General features: G+C 46.1%; 1 protein-coding gene across 1 annotated transcript; it reads left to right on the forward strand.

Moving 5' to 3' along the window:
* Window positions 1-7126: 7126 nt before the first annotated feature.
* Window positions 7127-9800, forward strand: LOC123083265 (uncharacterized). Its single transcript, XM_044505348.1, has 4 exons — window positions 7127-7600; window positions 7754-7943; window positions 8457-8672; window positions 9308-9800. The coding sequence occupies exons 1-4, from the start codon at window positions 7182-7184 to the stop codon at window positions 9539-9541; spliced, it is 1059 nt and encodes a 352-aa protein (XP_044361283.1). The 5' UTR covers window positions 7127-7181; the 3' UTR covers window positions 9542-9800.
* Window positions 9801-19658: the final 9858 nt, after the last annotated feature.

Below are 19658 nucleotides of genomic sequence, written 5' to 3' on the forward strand. Positions count from 1 at the left end.
CTGGTGCATTCAGGTCTGTGCTAGGGTTGAAAACACTAAATTTATGCTTTAGCTTCTCTTTCTCTTCTTTTGACATATTCAAATGGCTATCCTCCAAAGCATCTTCTGGAAGTTCTGCTTCATAGTCAGGCAATTCATTCTTCTCTCTGTGATCATCTACATCCTTGTCTACATTTTCCTGAAACAGGTCATCATCGCCCTCTGCAACATCAAAGTCACTCTCATAAAAATCATCATCTGTTTCCTTAGCTGCATCCTCATCATTTTCATTTTCTGCACTATTGTCACCATCCTCCTCACTTTCCTGATCCTCCACATTAGCAACAAATCGTGAGCTAGATCCTTCACCATATGACATCCTCCTCTTTGATTTTCTTGATATCTTGTTTCTTGGACTCTTTCCTTTGTCTGGCCAGCTAACATTTTCTTTTCCATGCCTTGGTTTAGTGGGAGTAATAACCTTTGGCAACTCTGTCACTCCAGTAACCAGAGCGTCATCAGACAATAGTGACTGCAGAGTTTCACCATGGTCTACTACAAGCACTAGGTTCTTGTGCTCTACTGTAGCAGTTATCATGAGCACCATGTCCGCATCACAAGTCAGTATCTTTAGGCCATCAGCAACTGACTTCCCTGGTTGGCACCAGTACACATCTGTTTTGGAGGCCTTCTTGGCACATCCCAATTGTCCAAGAAAATCAGATATCCATAACATTGACCAAGTGTCACTGTTACAGTAGTCAAACCAGTCCACCTCATAGTCCATGTAGGCCTTGTTACTGCCACTGCCACAGAAGAAACCCTTATGGCGGATCTCAACACTAAACAGGCCATCGAAATCACCTACATTGTGAAAATATGACAAATTCAGTTCACAAAGTGTAAACAGGGTACTGCAGATTCAGTACAGAAAAATTCAGTTTTTAATTATTCAGTTCACAAGTAGAAAACATTAAGATAATTCATATGACATGTTCGAATAGCTATCAAATTCAGTAAATTAAGATAGTTCTGTTAACATGTTCACTTCACAAACATGTTGAATGCACAAATTCAGTTAACATGTACGTGTCAAAATTCAGTTCAAAATTCAGTTAACACTACAACAGAAAACAACTTCAATCAAGTAAGCTGTTAAATCACATAAGAACAGATAATTAACACTTGTTAATACAGCACATAATGTGCACATAAAATTTCAGTAAATAATTTGAGTCACATAATGTACAGCACATTAGTTAACTGAACTTGCAAGCATGTTCAGTGTACATGGTGTCACAAAAATTCAGTCAACATATGACCAAATGAACTATACCTTCTATCGATCCAGGACCGCAAATTACTGAACAAAATGATCAGCTACCAGTGACACATTCATTTAATCTTACTTTTCTGCACATAAAGCGGCCACCTTTTTAACCCCCACAAAAACCCTAGCACAAATTGGAAAACAGGGGAACCCTGCGTATGCATCTAATGGTTAGCCTACAGATTGTAATGTAGACAACAAAGATCGGTTGTAGCAGTTCCTTACATAGGCGACTGAATCAATGGTTGGCCTACCACATGAACCCTACTTATGCAAAACATGCCAAAGAGAACTTGGTGGTGAGTAGAGAAGAGAAACAGAGAGGATGGACTAACCGTACGACGGCGCTGCTTCGCCCGGGCATCGACGCCGCGGGTCATCCATCTCCTCCTCCGATGGTCGCCGTCACGCACGACATCCTCCGCCCCCGCCTCGAACTGATCACGAGACGAAGCAGTCAAGGGTCGTTCCGCAAATATAGACGGGCAGCCTCTTCAGGCCGTTCCAGGGACATTTTTACGCGAACCAACATTTTCCGAGGGGGTTCTGCACAAAACAACCACGCGCGGGTCGCTCCGAAACGGTTTCCGTCACTAACAGTGGCCCCGTGCATGCGTGGCATGCCACGCGAGCATAAGATACGCGTGCAATCAGCTGGACTGACCGTATCTGCACCAATTGACAAGTTAACTGACCAAAAAAACGTATTTTGAAAGATGTAGCACCAAACTGCACATCCAATGCAAGTTATGTGACTGCCAGTGATATTACCTCTTTAAAAAACAGAAATGTTAACGCCCACACGTGTGGGCGTTTGCACATCGCCCACACGCCTCCATCCCCACTCATTTTGCCACGTATGAATAGATGACATCAGCAGAATTTTTTTTTTGGGTTTTCGGCTTAAAAATGTTGTATCTCCTAAATAAAAAAGCGAACTAAAAATCCATTTTCACCATTAAATCCGTCTCGACGAGATCTTCAAAACTAGACCCCATGTATTAGAAAAAGTGAATGGACAAGTTCGGCTACATATGGATTAAATCAATTGTATTGTTGATCTCAAATTTTAGCGGCTTAGATTTAAAAGTAATGCATAGTATTTTTCTAACAATTTCCACTCAGGGGACCATATGGACTCCCGCCACCGTGCATGCTCAAGTTGCCGAACCGTCATGCATTCCATCTGGTCTTGATGGATACTGCACGCATGCATATGAATAGACGTGATAATCAAATCTAAGAGAAATTAGGGATGGTCTCAAGTTAAATATGAGATGTGCTTCAAATATTTCCTCTTTCCAAACTGCCGGAACTACACTAATTGTGGGATGATCAGACCTATATCAAGAATCTTGCCATCATAAAAATCCCGGAGCAGTCCGGTTTGGGCACCGGCTGCAATGCAGGGATGCCATCATCCATGATGTCATCATGAACATCATGTTAGTAGCATCAGCACGAGCCATATCCCTAACTCAAAAAAAAGCACGAGCCACACCTGTTTTATTTTCTTTGCACGTTGTCACGAAATAGATACGATGATGACAATATGAAAATTTGCATCTGACGAATTAACTTCAGTAGATCTTCAGATTAATATTACTGAATTTGAAAATTTGCTAGGAGTGAGCACAGGCTCTCTGCGACGTACTTGCACCAGAGGCCGGCCGCGCTGTACTTGCACCGGATGCCTGCCATGCCATTCGCGTGGGTCGCTCCGTTCGCCTTGTCCGCGGCCCGCTCGATGCCAACTGGTTGGTCGGTAGGCTCGACCACCTCCTTTGCCCAGGTGTCCACCTGGGTGCAGTAGAGGAACATGGTCATTGCATCCTCGAGGTGGTGATCCCCGATGACATAGCCAACTTGGAAGTCGAGATCGCGCTCCAGATGTACCGCGAGCATGTCGACGCTTGGACGAACGCCTGCACGATTTCAGGCAGAGCCAAGACCTACCATAGGCAAGGGTTGTTGGTCACGGTCTCATGGACGCGTTTTATTTTGTTGAGTCGTTTCGACATGGATAGCTATGTATTCGCAGCAATCATAGTAATGCTCTGTTTATTGCTCTGTTTCAACGTGTGTACTCTGTTTTCCGTTTTTATATGTTCTATTTCAATGTGTGTTTATACTCTTTCCATTTTGTATATGTGGATGGTAACATGTAGATTCAAATTAGTATAAAAAACAGATAGAAAATGGAAGTCATAATATATATAATATTAATTGTTCGTTAGTTCATCACAGAATATATAAAATATCATCACATATACGTGATGATACTTAACTACTAGGCACAATGCATAAAATTGAAAATGAACAATACTAAAACTAATAATCCCTCTTGGGAACAGTATTTCGGCAGCCCCTGGCCAGCAGCTTCCTGGTGCGCGGCATCTTCCTAGCGAGGAGGCAGTACTCCGCCACCTCCGCCTCGCAACGCTTGACGTTCGATCTGCCTCTTGCAGGCGAACGAGAGCGAACGATCTTACCATTTTGTTGGGCGCCCACCGGAGCTCCTCGTCGGTGGCACGATGGAGCTTATCGACCCAGCTCCACGCAGCGATGAGGCGCCTGGCGCCTTTAGCCTTCCTCACGAAGTACCCGTCTTTGTACACCTCCGCAAGACGACGCACCCGCCCCCAAATCTCCGTCGCCTCCTTTTTCCAGGCGGCATCATGGGCTTCACAGGCTGCCTAGTACCTGGCATCCTTCTCCGCCATCTCCTTCTTGAAAGCCACTTGCCTGGTTTTCTCAGTCGGCGGCAGCGACTTCCAAAGACAAAGATCGTACTGGCCCCAAAACCTCGTCTAGGGGCGCCTAGGGGTCCTTGTCGCTGCTCCTTTGAGTGAGCGTCCTCGGGGGGGGGGGGGGACTCCTTGTCGGTGCATGGGCAGACCGGCGGCGCCATGGCAGAGAGAGAGAGAGATAGATAGATAGAGAGAGAGAGAGAGAGAGAGAGGGAGGAGGATGTAGATGAGAATGCAGGCGAGATGACGTGAGTCAGGTAGTATTTATTGGCGGTCGAAATCTAGATCGACGGGAACAGTACATACGCCGATCGCCGGAATTTACGAGTAATGTAGTTTGAATTACACACGATTCCCGCAGCAAAATCCGTGTGTGAACATAATATCAGACGGTTCCCAATGCAGAACCTTGGCTGATTAATAACGCCCGACACTCATCTTTCAAACCTCGAGGCACGAAATAGAGTGCCAATCATGTGGGGGGCGTTTGTCTTGCTAGATTTTACATTTTCTTTTTTGAACACCAGATATTTACATCGACTGATGATTTTTTAACTCGCAAGTACACAAATATGATTTTTCAAACCGTTATGATTAGCCGTTGCATGAAGATGCAGTTTAAATTTGAATTACAGACATTAAATGGCTAGAAAATCACTTAAATGTCTTCAAATGGTCAAATGACCCCTAAAATTTTCAAATTTTTTACATGACAGTTGTATCAGTCCACGTTACACGTAGAAAAAAAATGAAGGACATAAGAGTTGACAGGTTTAGTTCTAGTAGTGATGCTCGTCCCGTTTGTGTCGATTGAGGAATATTCATTGTAACACCCCTGGTATTACGAACTTGTTTAGCACCACGCTTAAGCCTTAAGAGTAGCTAGCAAATAAGCTCATCGCATTTTAAATTTATTTCACGCATAAAATAATAACCAGAATTTAGTTGACTCACTTTGGTAATTAAAAGAAATCAAGTTTATATTGTAAATCAATTTATTCTAGGGCTTGATAATGCCTAATAAGAATTCTAACAAACAAATTGGGAATAAGTTATTATTTGTTATGGCATGAACAACAATTTCTATAACCAAAAATATAATGTAACCAATGTTTGGTGCTTAAATAAAGTTGAAGTACCGAATTGCATTGACGGATAGTTGGGACGGGGTTGTGGAAACGACTGAAGTTCGGGCGAGACGTGTAGCCGTTTTTGCGTCACTTTACAAACCGTGCTTGGCACGTTCCCTGCAGTCGGAGCCTTGGACGCAGCGAGCCGCCTGCGCGAGAGCTCCCTCATCCGTGCTGTTGCTGTTCCCTCGACACACTCAGCACACACCGGCACTGTAAGCTCTTTCTTTTTTAGAAAAGGAAATATATTAATATCACACCTTCTACATTGACTAATGCATAGAGCTATTCTTTATTACAGGCTCAAAGCTCCTTAGATGTATCTTAACCTTAGATCGATGATACACAACAACCGTACTAAATGCCATTCTTATTAGGAACTACCTCTAGCAGTACAATTTGCGTAGTAATATAACCTCTCGTAATCAATCGTTTGATGGACGCAAAATACCAGGTGAATGGTCCCAGCTGTGAAGATAACGTTCCCTCAGCCGTGCATGGCACCAATCACCGCGTTGTTGACACACTCAGCACACACGGGCACTGTAAGCTCTGAGTATGTTTGTCTCCTAGTCTCCTTTAATCAAAGATGGGGATCAAAGGGACAGAAAGATATTTTTTCTACGCACGTTGCAATCCGAATCTTCAAGAGCATATGCTGAGCAGTGCGTTCCTGACTTCCTGTGCTGGCACACAGCCAATGATACACAAGCAGCCAGACACGCACAGAGGCACAAGCATGCATGCGCACGCTGCACCGAGCACGCGAGCTGCCGTGATGCACGAGCACCTTTTACTTAGAGCACCAGTGACCACTGGCCAATCTCCAGCATAGCTAAGCACGCCAAATGCATGTGTATTATTGAATCTTGCATGTGAATTTTTTATATGAATTTGTATTTCGAAACGTTGCAGTATCCCTGTCCAATTGATAACTATCGTACAAGCACTCTAAAATTAATGACCGCATGTATGTTACTATACATTGACTATTTGCATGGTACCGTTTCTTGACCTACCGAGTTTTTCTTTCTGTGCGTTCTTGTAGACTTAGAGAAAGCAGAGAGGTAGAGAAGGCAACCAAAGGGATTCGAGAAAGAGCGTCTGCGCACGGAGCCGCCGTTGTGCGTATAAAAAAAAGAGGGGCACTGTATTATCGGCAGAACAAGTTAGAGCTCACCTACCGCAGCCTTGGATTCCAGAAATCACGTGTAGAAATCAGCATGCCTAGTGCTGCCGCGTCTGCTGCAGCAATAGACCGAAGCGGAAATCACGTAGTGCTTTAATCAGTGTCGTCTGCGTAGGAATTAGTACACAAGAGAGCTTTATGCTGAGGCAGCACGTGAACGTCCCAGTGCACAAGAGAGCTACCTGGTGCACTGCGTAGGAATCAGTAAGATACCCTAAGAAGGGTATTTTGAGAGTCGTCATTGAAGATGCCCTAAGAAGGGTATTTTGAAAACTCTCATCTTACATAGTTTGGGAGGGTCTGTGCAACATATTTTATCATAACCTCTCTGGCTTCATGCAAAAGCGTTCAGGAGTTGTGTCTAAGTCAGCTGATTTTTAAAGAGCAACTTGTACACGAATATATTGTTGCAGCATATCCAAAAAGGGAGTAACTATGACCGACTGTCCATCACTCACACGTCCATACGCCGGCTCTCTGCTCTGCCATACGCAGCCACAGATCCTCGTGGCGCGCCTGCGCCGGGGCCGGAATCCGAAAACGATGTCCGGTCCCAGTTTGCGACCAGGGCGTCGGCGGCCTCCGTGGGGCTGTAGACGTCCCACCACAGATGGCCGCACGCCATCTCCTTGCTGACGAGGGGCCCAGCCCGCAGCACGCCTACCTCGTGTTTGAGCTCGCTTGCACTTCCGTCCGGGGCTATAAATAGGACTACGTACGCACCTGGTTTTATCAGCTTTCATAGAAAGACAACTTACACAAGTTGAGTCAAGTACCGCCCCGCCACCACTAGCTAGCTAGCAATGGCCACACCCACCGATGAACCCACCATCACCATGGAGACCTGCGGCGGTGTCTCCGACGACCCCACCATGGAGACCATCGGTGTCCTCTCCGATGTCCCCATTGTGAGCAAAAGCCTCCCCATAGGCGCCGTCTCCGCCAATTTCAAGGTCACTCGTGGCTTCGGTGGAATCGCGGAGAACGCCAAGGTGAACGTCGACACGCTGTATCTGCGCCAGATCATGACAGGCTGGGACGCGAATCAGTCGGATGTGATAAAGCCCAATGCCATGACTGGGCTAGGTAAAACTGTTGTGAATAACTGGGGGATCTATGACGGCCCTGGCTCCAAGGCGAAACTGGTTGCCAAAACGCACGGCATGCACACATTTGCCGGCAAATGGAGCAATTGGTTCACCCTGGTGTTTGTGGTCGAAAGGTACGTAGAGTAACTATTATTGTTTTGTTCCACGGTTTTTATTTTACATGTAAGGCCAATAATACATGAGAGTCTACGGGGTATGAAACCACTGCTGAGAATGGCCTAATTATCATCTAGGAGCAAAAGCGATAATATATATTGTGCATGCAGGTTCGAAGCGTCCACTCTTCAGGTTATGGGAGCTAATGATGAGGATGAAGCAGATAATGAGTGGGCCATTGTAGGTGGGACCGGTGAATTCACAATGGCTCGCGGCATCATCCAGAGAAGAGTATATAGTGTAACAGACAGTGCATTAACACATGCGCTTACTATTGAATTCTTCTGCCGCATGAAGGAGGTAAGTGTGTAATTAATTTCAGTTTATCTTCTTTGAATCATATATTCTAGTGGTCTCGTTATCTGATCACTTTACATTACATATGCAGTAAAATATTTATCGTTTCTTTTCTGTTATTTCGAATCGAGCTCATTGTTGGAATATGTTATACACTGGGGACCCCTACTATCACGTCAGTCTCAATTACATAGCTTAGTAGGTCCTGTAAAATCATATTTGGAGGGCCATTTTTAACCTGTAAATACAAACACCACCAAGGGTTCATTTGTTGCTCCTAGTAGTATTTTTTGTAAATACAAACCACGGTATTTTCTGTACATACAAACCCTACCATGAGACATAAAGAGACCTGGTCTCCCAACTCCCCCTATAAAAGGGGTTGAGGGAGGAGAGGTGGAGGACTCTTCGTTTTTGCCCTATGACTCTGTTTGGCTCTCCCCATTCCTTCACTCTCTCATTTCGTTGGGCTAAACCAACAATCATGAATCATGATGCATGGTCCTTCATATTCAGGTCGTCCCTGCACCTACAAAGAGAGGAACAGTTGGTGGAAATAAAGGCTCCCTGCTTTGGGAAATGGAAGGCAAATCCCAACGTCTAGAAAATGTGACAATCTACCATGTAGGTGCAGTTGAAGGGTTTCAATTTTCCTACGTTGACGAAGACGGGAAAATCCGCACCACTGGCACTTGGGGTCGAGTACATCTTGATCCTTTGCGCAAGACAGAAGTGAGTAGATTTCATATTTTACCATGCATGTGGGCTGTGCTTGTTTTGCAAATTATGTTAGTTTATGCCTGGCTTCAAACTAACCTAAACTTGACACTGATTTACGGAAAATATTATCAAACAGTAAGACTCCAAATATAGGTATATATATAGTATAATGAAAATATATATTACCTGCAAAATCGTACATGCTACGTTTTTTACATGTCATATTAGTTTTGTTATAAGTCAAACACTTGTATATTTCACTATATAGATTCATAACATATATAAGATTTGTCTTTTAGATTTACTTTGGAAAATACTTTTACAGTATATAATTCATATATATGTTGCGAAACTATAAGGATGTTTTGAAAATCATTAGATGGTTATTAACGTTTGACTTAAAGCACTGCGACCTATGAAATAAAAGAACAGAGAGAGTACGTATACTTTCTTATTTAGTAGTATGATATAATATAATATCTTATTATATAAATTAAGATAGTTTGACCTAACATTATTTTAGAATTATATGTTTTTGGGAGGTATGGAGTTTGCAGCTGTATATATCTTTTGTTCTGCCACCTAATTAATAAATACTTGATGATACATCGTTTTTTCCTCTTAACTAATTATGTGCTGTTTTACAGATAAAGTTTGGCCCAACAGAGTTTGTGAAAAAGATCAATGGGGCTCAGAGAGGAGGCGGGGCCTGGCTATCAAAATTTGAGATCGTCACCACCCACAAAACGTATGGTCCTTTTGGAAGTGACATCGGCACTCCACAATTCAGCTATACCGTGCCGGAGGACGAGACCGTGGTGGGCTTCTTCGCAAACACTGATAATGTTTTCGTCACTTCAATTGGTGTTTACACCATCTGAATCATTCAGTATTCGACCCAGCTGCAGCCTGCAGCTACCTGCATGTTCCTTTTAATCATCAGAGTGTTTGATTTCTTCCCGTTTCCGCTGTTCCAGCAATAAGATGGCTAGCTAACAAGGGTGTGTCCCCCTTGTCTATGCCGATTGCATTGTGATCTTTCGTAATCAAATCGGTCATGTAACATCTTTCTTTTTCTCTTTCCTTTGCAATGTTCAATGATGTTTTCAGATATTGTTTTATCCATATAGCATCCGCCAATCCGCGTCTTCCCAAGCGTCACTGTATCACTGCTATTGATGGCGACTGACCCCTGGTCTCGTGCTAGTCCACAGCCTCCTACACTCGTGCACAGTTTCCGCGCACCACGACTGCCCTGTTGCCAATACCCGGCAGTCTCATCTCATGGTTTCTGCTCCAACATTCAGCATCGTGTGTGTCCCACCGTAATAGAACTAGTCCAAAATATGCACACACGCCAAGTGTCTTATTGTGGATCTGCTGCACTATGGTCGGGGCTTCTCTCCACAACTCCAGGCTGCTTCGTCTTCCTCTTCTTCCACATGGCCACATCTATGCACGCAGTGTACCACAAGAGATATAGTAGCGCATTAACATGTCTGGCACACTCAAATAGCTCAGATATAGCCCGTGTTCTGCAGCTTCTACTTTGGAGCCGGCTCACCAAATATATACACCGGCTTCCAGTTCTTCTTCCAGGTCCTTCTACGTCAAGAAAATGAAAAAATCGGCCTTTCTCCTCTCGTCCTCCCTCTCCCGACCCCGACGCAGCGACGCGCTCCCGCGTCCCGTCCTCTCCCTCTCTCCCTTCCCCTCTCCCTCGCTCTCTCGCTCTCTCCCATGTTTGAGCAGCCCGAGGAGGAAGAAGGAAAAACACACGCAAGAGCTTGAAGTAGAAGAAGAGCGCACAGTGAGTTTTACGGCACCGTACACACTTGTGCCTTTTCTCTGTTTCTTCTCAACACACACGCAGGGTTTTTTTTGTCATCAAACTAAGACTTTATTAATTCAAGATCGTTCGGTTATAGTCTGCCCAAAGGCAATCAAGGAGAAAAACGGGGCTCTGCTCTAGCCAGCACTCCGTACCCTTAGCCGAGCAAGCACGTTGTGCACACAAGTGAGCCGAAGTATTAAACTCCCTACTGACATGGTGAACCGAAAAAGAAACAAAATTGAGGACTATATCATCTAGTTCTCGTAAGATAGGCGCTGCAACCGAGAGAGAGTTGCTTCGCGAGTTTCATTGGGTGACCAGCTCCATGCTATCGACGTCCATTATCACATGTGACATCCCGCGAAGCTGAGAGAAGATCACACCCTCCCGGAAAGCTAGAAGTTCGGCGATGAATGGATCTGAAACACCAGCCAGCGGCTTGCACCACGCCCCTACAGATATGGCAACGGGCACCACCACCAGCTCCGCCTGTAAGTGCATCCGGGAATACCGAACCATCAGTGTTGATGGTAATCCACCCCGCGTCGGGGGGTCTCTGGCCCTGTCCCGCCAGCACCCTGGTGCGGCGAACAGGTAGATCAAGCAACTATAGGGTTTCAAGAATCCACTTGAGTGCTTGGACAGGATCATATCCCTCTTGTTCATGAGTCCACTTGTTTCTGGAAGTCCATATTGCATGCATGATTGTGATGATCTTGCATCGAGTGTCATCTGTGAACATGGGATCTAGCACAATATCACGTGCCCACGTCAATGGATGCACCCTCGGTAATTGAAGATCAAACCGATCCTTTGCCACAATCAAAAACTGCTTAGCATGTGAGCATGAGATCAACGCATGCATCAAGTCTTCATCCGTTGCTAGACAGATGTCGCAACATCCAATTGGTTTGATATATCGGTGCTTCAGGGTCGAGCAGTCTGGCAAGATACCGCGAAGAACTCTCCACCAAAAAACCCTAACTTTCGGCACCACATGAATTTTACAAATTGCTGACCACAACTGTTTGTTAGTTGATGAAGTATCCGTAGTCATCCCTTCCTCTAGAGAGCTAAGCTCGTTGCAAGTCATTAGAGAGCGATATGCTGATTTAACAGCGTAGTTGCGTGACTTTTCCAGTGCCCACGCCAAAGTGTCTTCCCCTCCTGACTATTCAAAGGAATATTTAGAATTGCCTCAGCATCCTGGTGAAGGAAGTTTTGGCGAACAAGCGACATTCCAGTTTTCCAGTGTAATCATCAATCAACTCCGATACGTGCGCAAGAGGGGCATCCCCTAATCAGCCGACCGGTTTCATAGTGACAGTATCGGGAATCCAAGGGTCGTTCCAGATAGAAATTGAGGAACCATCACCTACCCGATGGATGAGCCCAGTCTCCAAGGCTTTCCTTCCCGCTATAATCGCTCTCCATGTCGAAGAAGCACTCTTGGGGATCGAGGATTAGAGGAAGCTTGTATTAGGGAAATATTTCCCTTTCAGAACCCTTGCACAAAGTAAAGTAGGATTCGTCAGAAGACGCCAGCCTTGCTTACCAAGAAGTGCCAGATTAAAAACTTGAGGATCCCGAAAACCCAAGCCACCCTTGATCTTTGGCTGTGTCAATTTGTCCCACGCTAGCCAATGGAGGGGTTTCTTGTCCAGCGAGCTCACCCACTAGTACTTTGCCATCGGCGAGGTGATATTCTTACACACTTTCTTTGTCAGCTGAAAACAACTCATGTTGTAGGTTGGGATTGTGTAACGCCCCGGATGCAACTTTTCATATTTGTAACTCCGACCCTTGCCTTTTCCGGAGATGCGATATGTTATTTTCCTTCGTGGTTGGGTTTTTGTCTTTTGTTTTGCTTTTTGTTCTTGTTATGCATCTCGTCTCATGTCATCATCTGCATTTCATTCGCATGTTTTTCAAAACTTGCATCCGTTCGTGCTCCGCCTGTTCTCTCCATTGTCCGTTCTGAGCCCGACCACACTCGCACGCGCCCGCGGCACCTCCGAAATATTATTTTATAAGTGGCATAAAAATGTTCTCGGAATGGGTTGCAACTTGTCGTGCGGTCTTATTATAGTGTAGACAGGCCGCCTGCCAAGTTTCGTTGCATTCGGAGTCCATTTGGTAGCCCAACCGTTAAACCTACAACCGCAATATAGCCGGTCTATCGTCGGACGTTTTCGATCTCCGAAAATCGTGCCGGGCTGCATTTCTCCTCTCTCTCCTATCAGCCCAAGCCTCTCTCACACAGCCCACTAACCCACCTATCTAACCACCTCCGCTCTGGACCGTTGGATCGAGATCCGATGTCCGAAAACGGAGCAGAAACCCCCTAACCCTAGCCCCAACCCTATATAAACACCCCCTCCTTCCATTTTGGGCAGCCTAGCCCCTCCACCTACCTCTAGCCTGCCCCTCGGGATCACCGCAGCCGCCAGCCGCCGCTCCCCTCCATTTCCGCGCCTCTCCAACCCTGCTTCGCCACTTGGCGCCGCCGCCAACGCGCCCCGGACCAATCCACGCGCGCCACGTCGCCCCATGACCGTCTCCAGCCACTGCCCCGCCGTCATGTGGCATCGCCACCTCACCCCGCGCCTCCAGCCTCTCGGGCCCGTCCGAGCCCGTGCGCAGCCCGCCGGGGCCCCGATCTGGGCCGAGGCTCGCTCCGCGCTGCCGTCCCGCAGCGCTCGCCCGTCCCTGCGCCTCGCTCCGCGCCGCGGGAGCCGGGCTCCCCGCGAGCTCCTCCGCCTCCCGAGCGCCTCGCGCGCTGCCAGCCTCCTCCAGCCGTCGCCGGAGCCGCCCTCTCCGCCGTCCCAGGTCGCCGCTTCCCTCTCTCTCCCGTCTCTCCCTCTGGTCTCTCTCTCTCTCTCAGATCTCTCTCTCCCCTTGCAGGAACCCCGCCGCCGCCGCCAGGAACCTCGTCGCCGGCCTCCCTCAGCCTAGGGAACGTCGGATCCGGCTGTTCCCTCGCCGGCCCTTGCCGGAGCCCCGCCGCTGTCTGCCGCCTTCGTCTCGATTGGGACCGAGCACGAGCGCTCGTGCCCCTGTGCGTGGGCCCCGCAAGCCCAGGCTCGCAGCCGCAGCCAGCGCCAGGCCCAGCCGAAGCCAGCCAGGCCCAGCGCCCCCTTCCAGCCTGCCAGCGCCATCTCCACCGACCTGGGCTTGGCCCATGGTGGGCAGTTCCCCCAGCCCTCTCCTGTGCACTTTTGGGCTGACCAGATTTGGCCCTATCCATGTTTTTTTCCCGCGGAACGATTTGTCTATTATTCCAGTGATTTTCAGATTTGCAGAAAACCCCCTAAGCATCATGCATTTAATAACTTTAAAACCGTGCATCATATTAAAATGTTTTATATATGTAAATGCTTAGAATTTTGTGTAGATTAATAATATGTCATTTTCATCCATGTTTAAAATGTTTAAATTGCTGTTTGCATTAATTTGCATAAATGCCATGCTAAAATGATTTATTTCATAACTAAATAACTGTAGCTCAATTTTAAATAAACTTTATATGTAAATGGGGTGGAAAAATGCCTAGTTTAACATGGTGCACTTTATTTTCCTGTTTAACAAAAATAAAATTGTGTTTAGGGCAGAACAGTACCGAATCTAAAAGATGCACATGGGGATTTTCCGGAATTATTGTTTGTTGTTTCCGGCCTCATTTAAACTTGCCTAGATAGGTAGTTTCATTATGTTTCACCCCCTTGCCATGCTAATAACATTTAATATTGTTGGGTACATAACCGAGATCAAACTAAATAATTGCATGTGGTGTTTTGTTAATATGCAACTCGTTGCATATTGAGTTCCACTTAATTTGTAGTATTGTGTGTTGCAGTTTGCCATGCCATGCCTCATTTAACCGAACATGCATCATACTTGATTGTGCAACATGCCGTGATTATGCTTATGTGTTTACCATGTTGTTTGTTTCTTTCTGGTGTTGCTTCTTAGTTCTGGTATTGTTGCGATTGTGAGAATTCGTTCGACTACGTCCGGTTGTCTTCTTCATGGACTCGTTCTTCTTCCTTGCGGGATCTCAGGCAAGATGACCGCTACCCTGGATCTCACTACTATCATTGCTATGCTAGTTGCTGCGCTACCTATTACCTGTTTATCAAGCCATCCCAAATTGCCATGTCAGCCTCTAACCTTTGACACCTTTCCTATGCAAACCGTTGCTTGGCTATGTTACCGCTTTCATAATAAGTTTGACCATAGTTTGACCACAGTTTGACCATAGTTTGACCATATTTGACCAAAATTCAAAAAATTGAAATAATTATTTAGTAACACTAATATTCTTGAATAATTATGTAGTAACATTAATACTTCTTGAATAAGTAGTTTGACCAGATTTAACCAATTTTTTTTAGAAAAACTGAAATTTGACCATATCTTTTTTTCCTTTTGGAATTTGAGGATTCTAAAAAATTCCAAACATGCCGTAGGCGGTCTCCATCGGATGCGGATTTTCGTGCTGAATTTTTTGATATATTATATGTTTTTTCCGACATCGTATGCAAAAGTTATAGCCGTTTTACATTTTCCCTACACTTTTTGCAAAACATGTCCAAATTTAAGTTTTCAAATTTTCCTAACTAGTAGATGTAGTAATATAACTACCTCTCGAAAGATTTTATTTTCTGAAGTTCTTATCATTTTCTTTTGATTTTTTCAAAACTGAAATGGCGATACACGGGGAGGGGGGGGGAGTTTGAAAATTGCCCTATAGTGCCGGTTTGTATCTTCAACCGGGACTATAGGTTAAGACTCTGTAGTGCTGGTTGGTGACGCAAACCGGTACTATAGGTTAGACCTTTAGTACCAGTTTGTGTCACAAACCGTCACTAAAGGGGCTCGTGGGGCCCTGGCCTGACGACAGCCTGCCACCACCCCTTTAGTACCGGTTCGTGGCACGAACCGGTACTAAAGGTTCATTACGAACCGGCACTAATGCATAGCCATTCGAACCGGCACTATTGATCACATTAGTGCCGGGTTTTTTACAAACCGGCACTAATGTGCTTCACGTTTGACCCTTTTTCTACTAGTGTCTATTGCTATGCTGCGCTACCTATTACCTGTTTATCAAGCCATCCCAAATTGCCATGTCAGCCTCTAACCTTTGACACCTTTCCTATGCAAACTGTTGCTTGGCTATGTTACCGCTTTGCTCAGCCCTCTTATAGCGTTGCTAGTTGCAGGTGAAGTTGAAGATTGCCCCATGGTGGACAGGATTTATGTTGGGATATCACAATATCTCTTATATTATTAATGCATCTATATATTTGGTAAAGGGTGGAAGGCTCGGCCTTATGCCTGGTGTTTTGTTCCACTCTTGCCGCCCCAGTTTCCGTCATACCGGTGTTATGTTCCCGGATTTTGCGTTCCTTACGCGATCGGGTGATTTATGGGACCCCCTTGACAGTTCGCTTTGAATAAAACTCCTCCAGCAAGGCCCAACCTTGGTTTTACCATTTGCCTCACCACCACCTATATTTCCCTTGGGAGTAATTAACCCAAGGGTCATCTTTATTACAGCCCCCCGGGCCAGTGCTTGTCTAAGTGTTGGTCCAAACTAGAGCACCGTGCGGGGCCATCCCTTGGCAACTTGCGTTACGTCGGTACCTGTACGCTTAGCTTATCCGGTGTTGCCCTGAGAACGAGATATGTGCAGCTCCTATCGGGATTGTAGGCGCATCGGGTGGTCTTGCTGGTCTTGTTTTACCATTGCCGAAATGTTTTGTAAACCGGGATTCCGAGTCTGATCGGGTCTTCCTGGGAGAAGGTCTATTCCTTCGTTGATCGCGAGAGCTTGTCATGGGCTAAGTTGGGACACCCTTGCAGGGTATAATCTTTCGAAAGCCGTGCCTGCGGTTATAGGCAGATGGGAATTTGTTAATGTCCGGTTGTAGATAACTTGACACCAGATCCGAATTAAAACGCATCAACCGTGTGTGTAGCCGCGATGGTCTCTTTTCGGTGGAGTCTGGAAAGTGAACACAGTTTCTGGGTTATGCTTGACGTAAGTAGGAGTTCAGGATCACTTCTTGATCATTGCTAGCTTCACGACCGTTTCGCTTGCTCTCTTCTCGCTCTTATTTGCGTATGTTAGCCACCATATATGCTTAGTCGCTGCTGCAACCTCACCACTTTACCCCTTCCTTTCCCTTTAAGCTTTGCTAGTCTTGATACACTAGTAGAAAAAGGGCCTATTGTCCCGGTTGGTGAGGATCTTTAGTCCCGGTTCATGAACCGGGACTAAAGGGTCGGTACTAATGCCCTGACCCCTTTAGTCCCGGTTCAATCCAGAACCGGGACAGAAGGGCCTCCACGTGGCCTGTCCCCTGAGCCCAGGCAGGAGGGCCTTTGGTCCCGGTTGGTGGCACCAACCGGGACCAATAGGCATCCACGCGTCAGCGTTTATGTGGCTGTGGTTTTTGTATTTTTTTGAAAGGGGGGGGGTTTAGGGGGTTTTGGGGGGTTAATTTAGGTGTTTCATATATTGTGCTATAGCTAGCTAATTAATAGAGAGAAGTGTCCTCTCTTTTGTCCGTGCTTGGTCGACGCTACGTACCATACATACGTGTAGAGAGGACTAGCTAGCTAGACATGCTAGCTAGCTAGAGTAAGCAAACAGAAGATCGTCATGAACATATATGCATACAGAGAGAAGTGATATCGACCACCTCTCCTTCTCCGAGAGATTGGTCGAACAACAAGTTCTCGTATATCTATCCGACACTACCGGCTACATATATACAATAATTATCTTTTACAAATATATAATCTCCTAAAATACGGACGCGTGGTCCACATAGTATTCTTCGTCTTCAGCGATCACGTGGTCAAGAAAGAATGCCGCCAATTCTCTTGAATTGCTCGCATGCGATATGGTGCTAGGAGTTCATCCCGCATCCGAAACATCTAATTTTAAGAAGGGGGTCAATACATATATATATATATATGAATGAATGAAACTCAACACAAATGATGGTAATAAAATAAAATTGTGAATATTGTTATTTACGCACTTCATATTGTTTGTCGGAGTAGCCCCGCTCACAGGTCGTGTGGCGGATGGACTCGCAAATGTAGTATCCACAGAAATCATTCCCTTGTTCCTGCCACAACCACTTTACAAGAAATAGAGGTCAATCAAACTGATAATTAGCAAGCATGCTAAATGGTATTGTTGAAACTAGCGCTTGAATCACTAGGAGATGCCTGGAATATGCTACTATATAGTACTTACTTTCGGGTGCCTAAATTGCAGCTTCTTCGGTAGTCCCGGAGCTTTTTTGGTGAATTTTCTCCAAGCCCTGCCATACAAAGAAAACAATTACTTGATATCAGAAATGAACAAAGTTGCTGATATGGTGGATAATGATCGATTTAACTTACTTCTCGAGCATTTCAGTCATGTCCGCATACTCCTTGGGATCTTTTCGCTTGGAGTCTAAGACAGTTACTACTCCCTTCTCAAGCTTAATCTCTAGGAGAATATAGTGGTATTTGCGCACACATGCATAACTCATCAATATTACATTACTATAACCTGGACTAATAAGGAAACCGAATATGCCACAAGACAGTAACACTCACTTGAAGTTGTAAGGAAAGAGTATTATATCTTTGTGTTCATTTATTTCCAATGATCGTAGCAAGTTGGCCTCGGTTTCTTGGGCACGATATTGAACCTCAGTTGCATCTATGAGATACGTGTTAATGAACCCAATATCTCCCACTTGTCTTTTCTTCAATTCGGCGATCTTCAATCTGCATAATATAGTGAGGATAATTATAAATACATGCAAATGAAAGGGCTGAGTTATATAGAGAGACTTAATGACGGAAGTAGTACTACTTACAGACAGTAGGAGGTGACCGTTGCTTTATCGATGGCCAATTGATTGAAAAACTGATAGAACTCCTCAAATGGAATAGGCAACAGTTCAATTCCAAGGAGGTCATGCTCCTTTTTAACTCTCACATACAAAGTACTCCTCCCCTCACACTCTTTGCAGGTTTTCATGTACCAATCATGCAATCTTCGCATCATCGTTGATAGAGAACTTTCATCTTTGACGAGAGGCTTCCCGTACTCGTATCTTTGTATCTGCACCTCCAAGATATCATAATGTACATCGTCGGGCAGGTAATCTGCAGGATTGCCATAACCGGGCACCATCCTCGGATCGACGATGTCGCTAGCAGGCACCTTGAGCGGGGGGCACGATTGCTTCGCTTGTTCGCCGAGCTGGGCAATTTGTTTCGCAGCTCGTCGTTCTATCATCCTTTGATCACTTTTAGTACTTCCCGACCTCTCCGCTTCGGCAAATGCCTTTCCAATAATGCGCTCATAGTTGCCTTTCGGCGGAGACTTGGGTGGTTTTGTCAGGGCAGCCAGAGTGCGCTTCCCTTTCACCGGATCTACCTTCTCCTCCGGAGGTGGATGTCTCTTTGCTTTCAACCCTTGAAACCAGTCATCCACTTCGGTCTGCGCGATCTTCGCGTTTTCCTCCTCGCTCCTCTCATACGGTAACTTCTCTGGAGTCTTCAGAGAAGGACCGAATCTGTATCTCCTCCCGCCTTTGGCTGTACTGCTAGACGCCGGCAGAGTAGACGGAGCGGATGTCTTCTTTCCTTGCTTACGAGGTGGAGGAGAAGGACTGCGACGCGCCGTAGAAGCCGGAGCGGCGGCGGGTCTCTTCCGCCCTTGCTGACGAGGCGGAGAAGGAGGAGGCTGGCTGCTCGGGCGTGCCGGCGCAGGCGGAGAAGGAGGCGGAGTGCCGCCACGCGCCGGAGAAGGAGCGGGCCGAGTGCCCTGATCGTCACTCGCCGGTGGAGGAGGCGGAGTGCCCTGACTCGCCGGAGGAGGAGGAGGAGGAGGCGGAGGCGTCCAGTTCGGAAGGTTGATGAGATCCTTCCGCCATAGGCATGGAGTCTTCAGAGCAGAACCCAGCCGATACTCCCCTTCACCGGTAGGGTGGTCAAGCCGGAGGTCCTCAAATCCCTCCGTTATTTCATCGACCATCACCTTAGCATATCCTTCGGGAATCGGCCGGCAGTGAAAAGTTGAGTCGGGTTTAGTAGGATAAACTGAGCCAACAGCCACCTTGACCTTCAAATTGCTCCATTGC

The sequence above is a fragment of the Triticum aestivum genome, chromosome 4A (genome assembly GCF_018294505.1).
Source record: "Triticum aestivum cultivar Chinese Spring chromosome 4A, IWGSC CS RefSeq v2.1, whole genome shotgun sequence".
Lineage (NCBI taxonomy): Eukaryota > Viridiplantae > Streptophyta > Magnoliopsida > Poales > Poaceae > Triticum > Triticum aestivum.

Excerpts from the sequence above, each read along its gene's own strand:
- LOC123083265 (XM_044505348.1), top strand. The coding sequence starts at position 7,182 with ATGGCCACACCCACCGATGAACCCACCATCACCATGGAGACCTGCGGC. Across the intron at positions 7,944-8,456 it reads TCTTCTGCCGCATGAAGGAG|GTCGTCCCTGCACCTACAAA; the intron begins GTAAGTGTGTAA and ends CTTCATATTCAG. Across the intron at positions 8,673-9,307 it reads ATCCTTTGCGCAAGACAGAA|ATAAAGTTTGGCCCAACAGA; the intron begins GTGAGTAGATTT and ends GCTGTTTTACAG.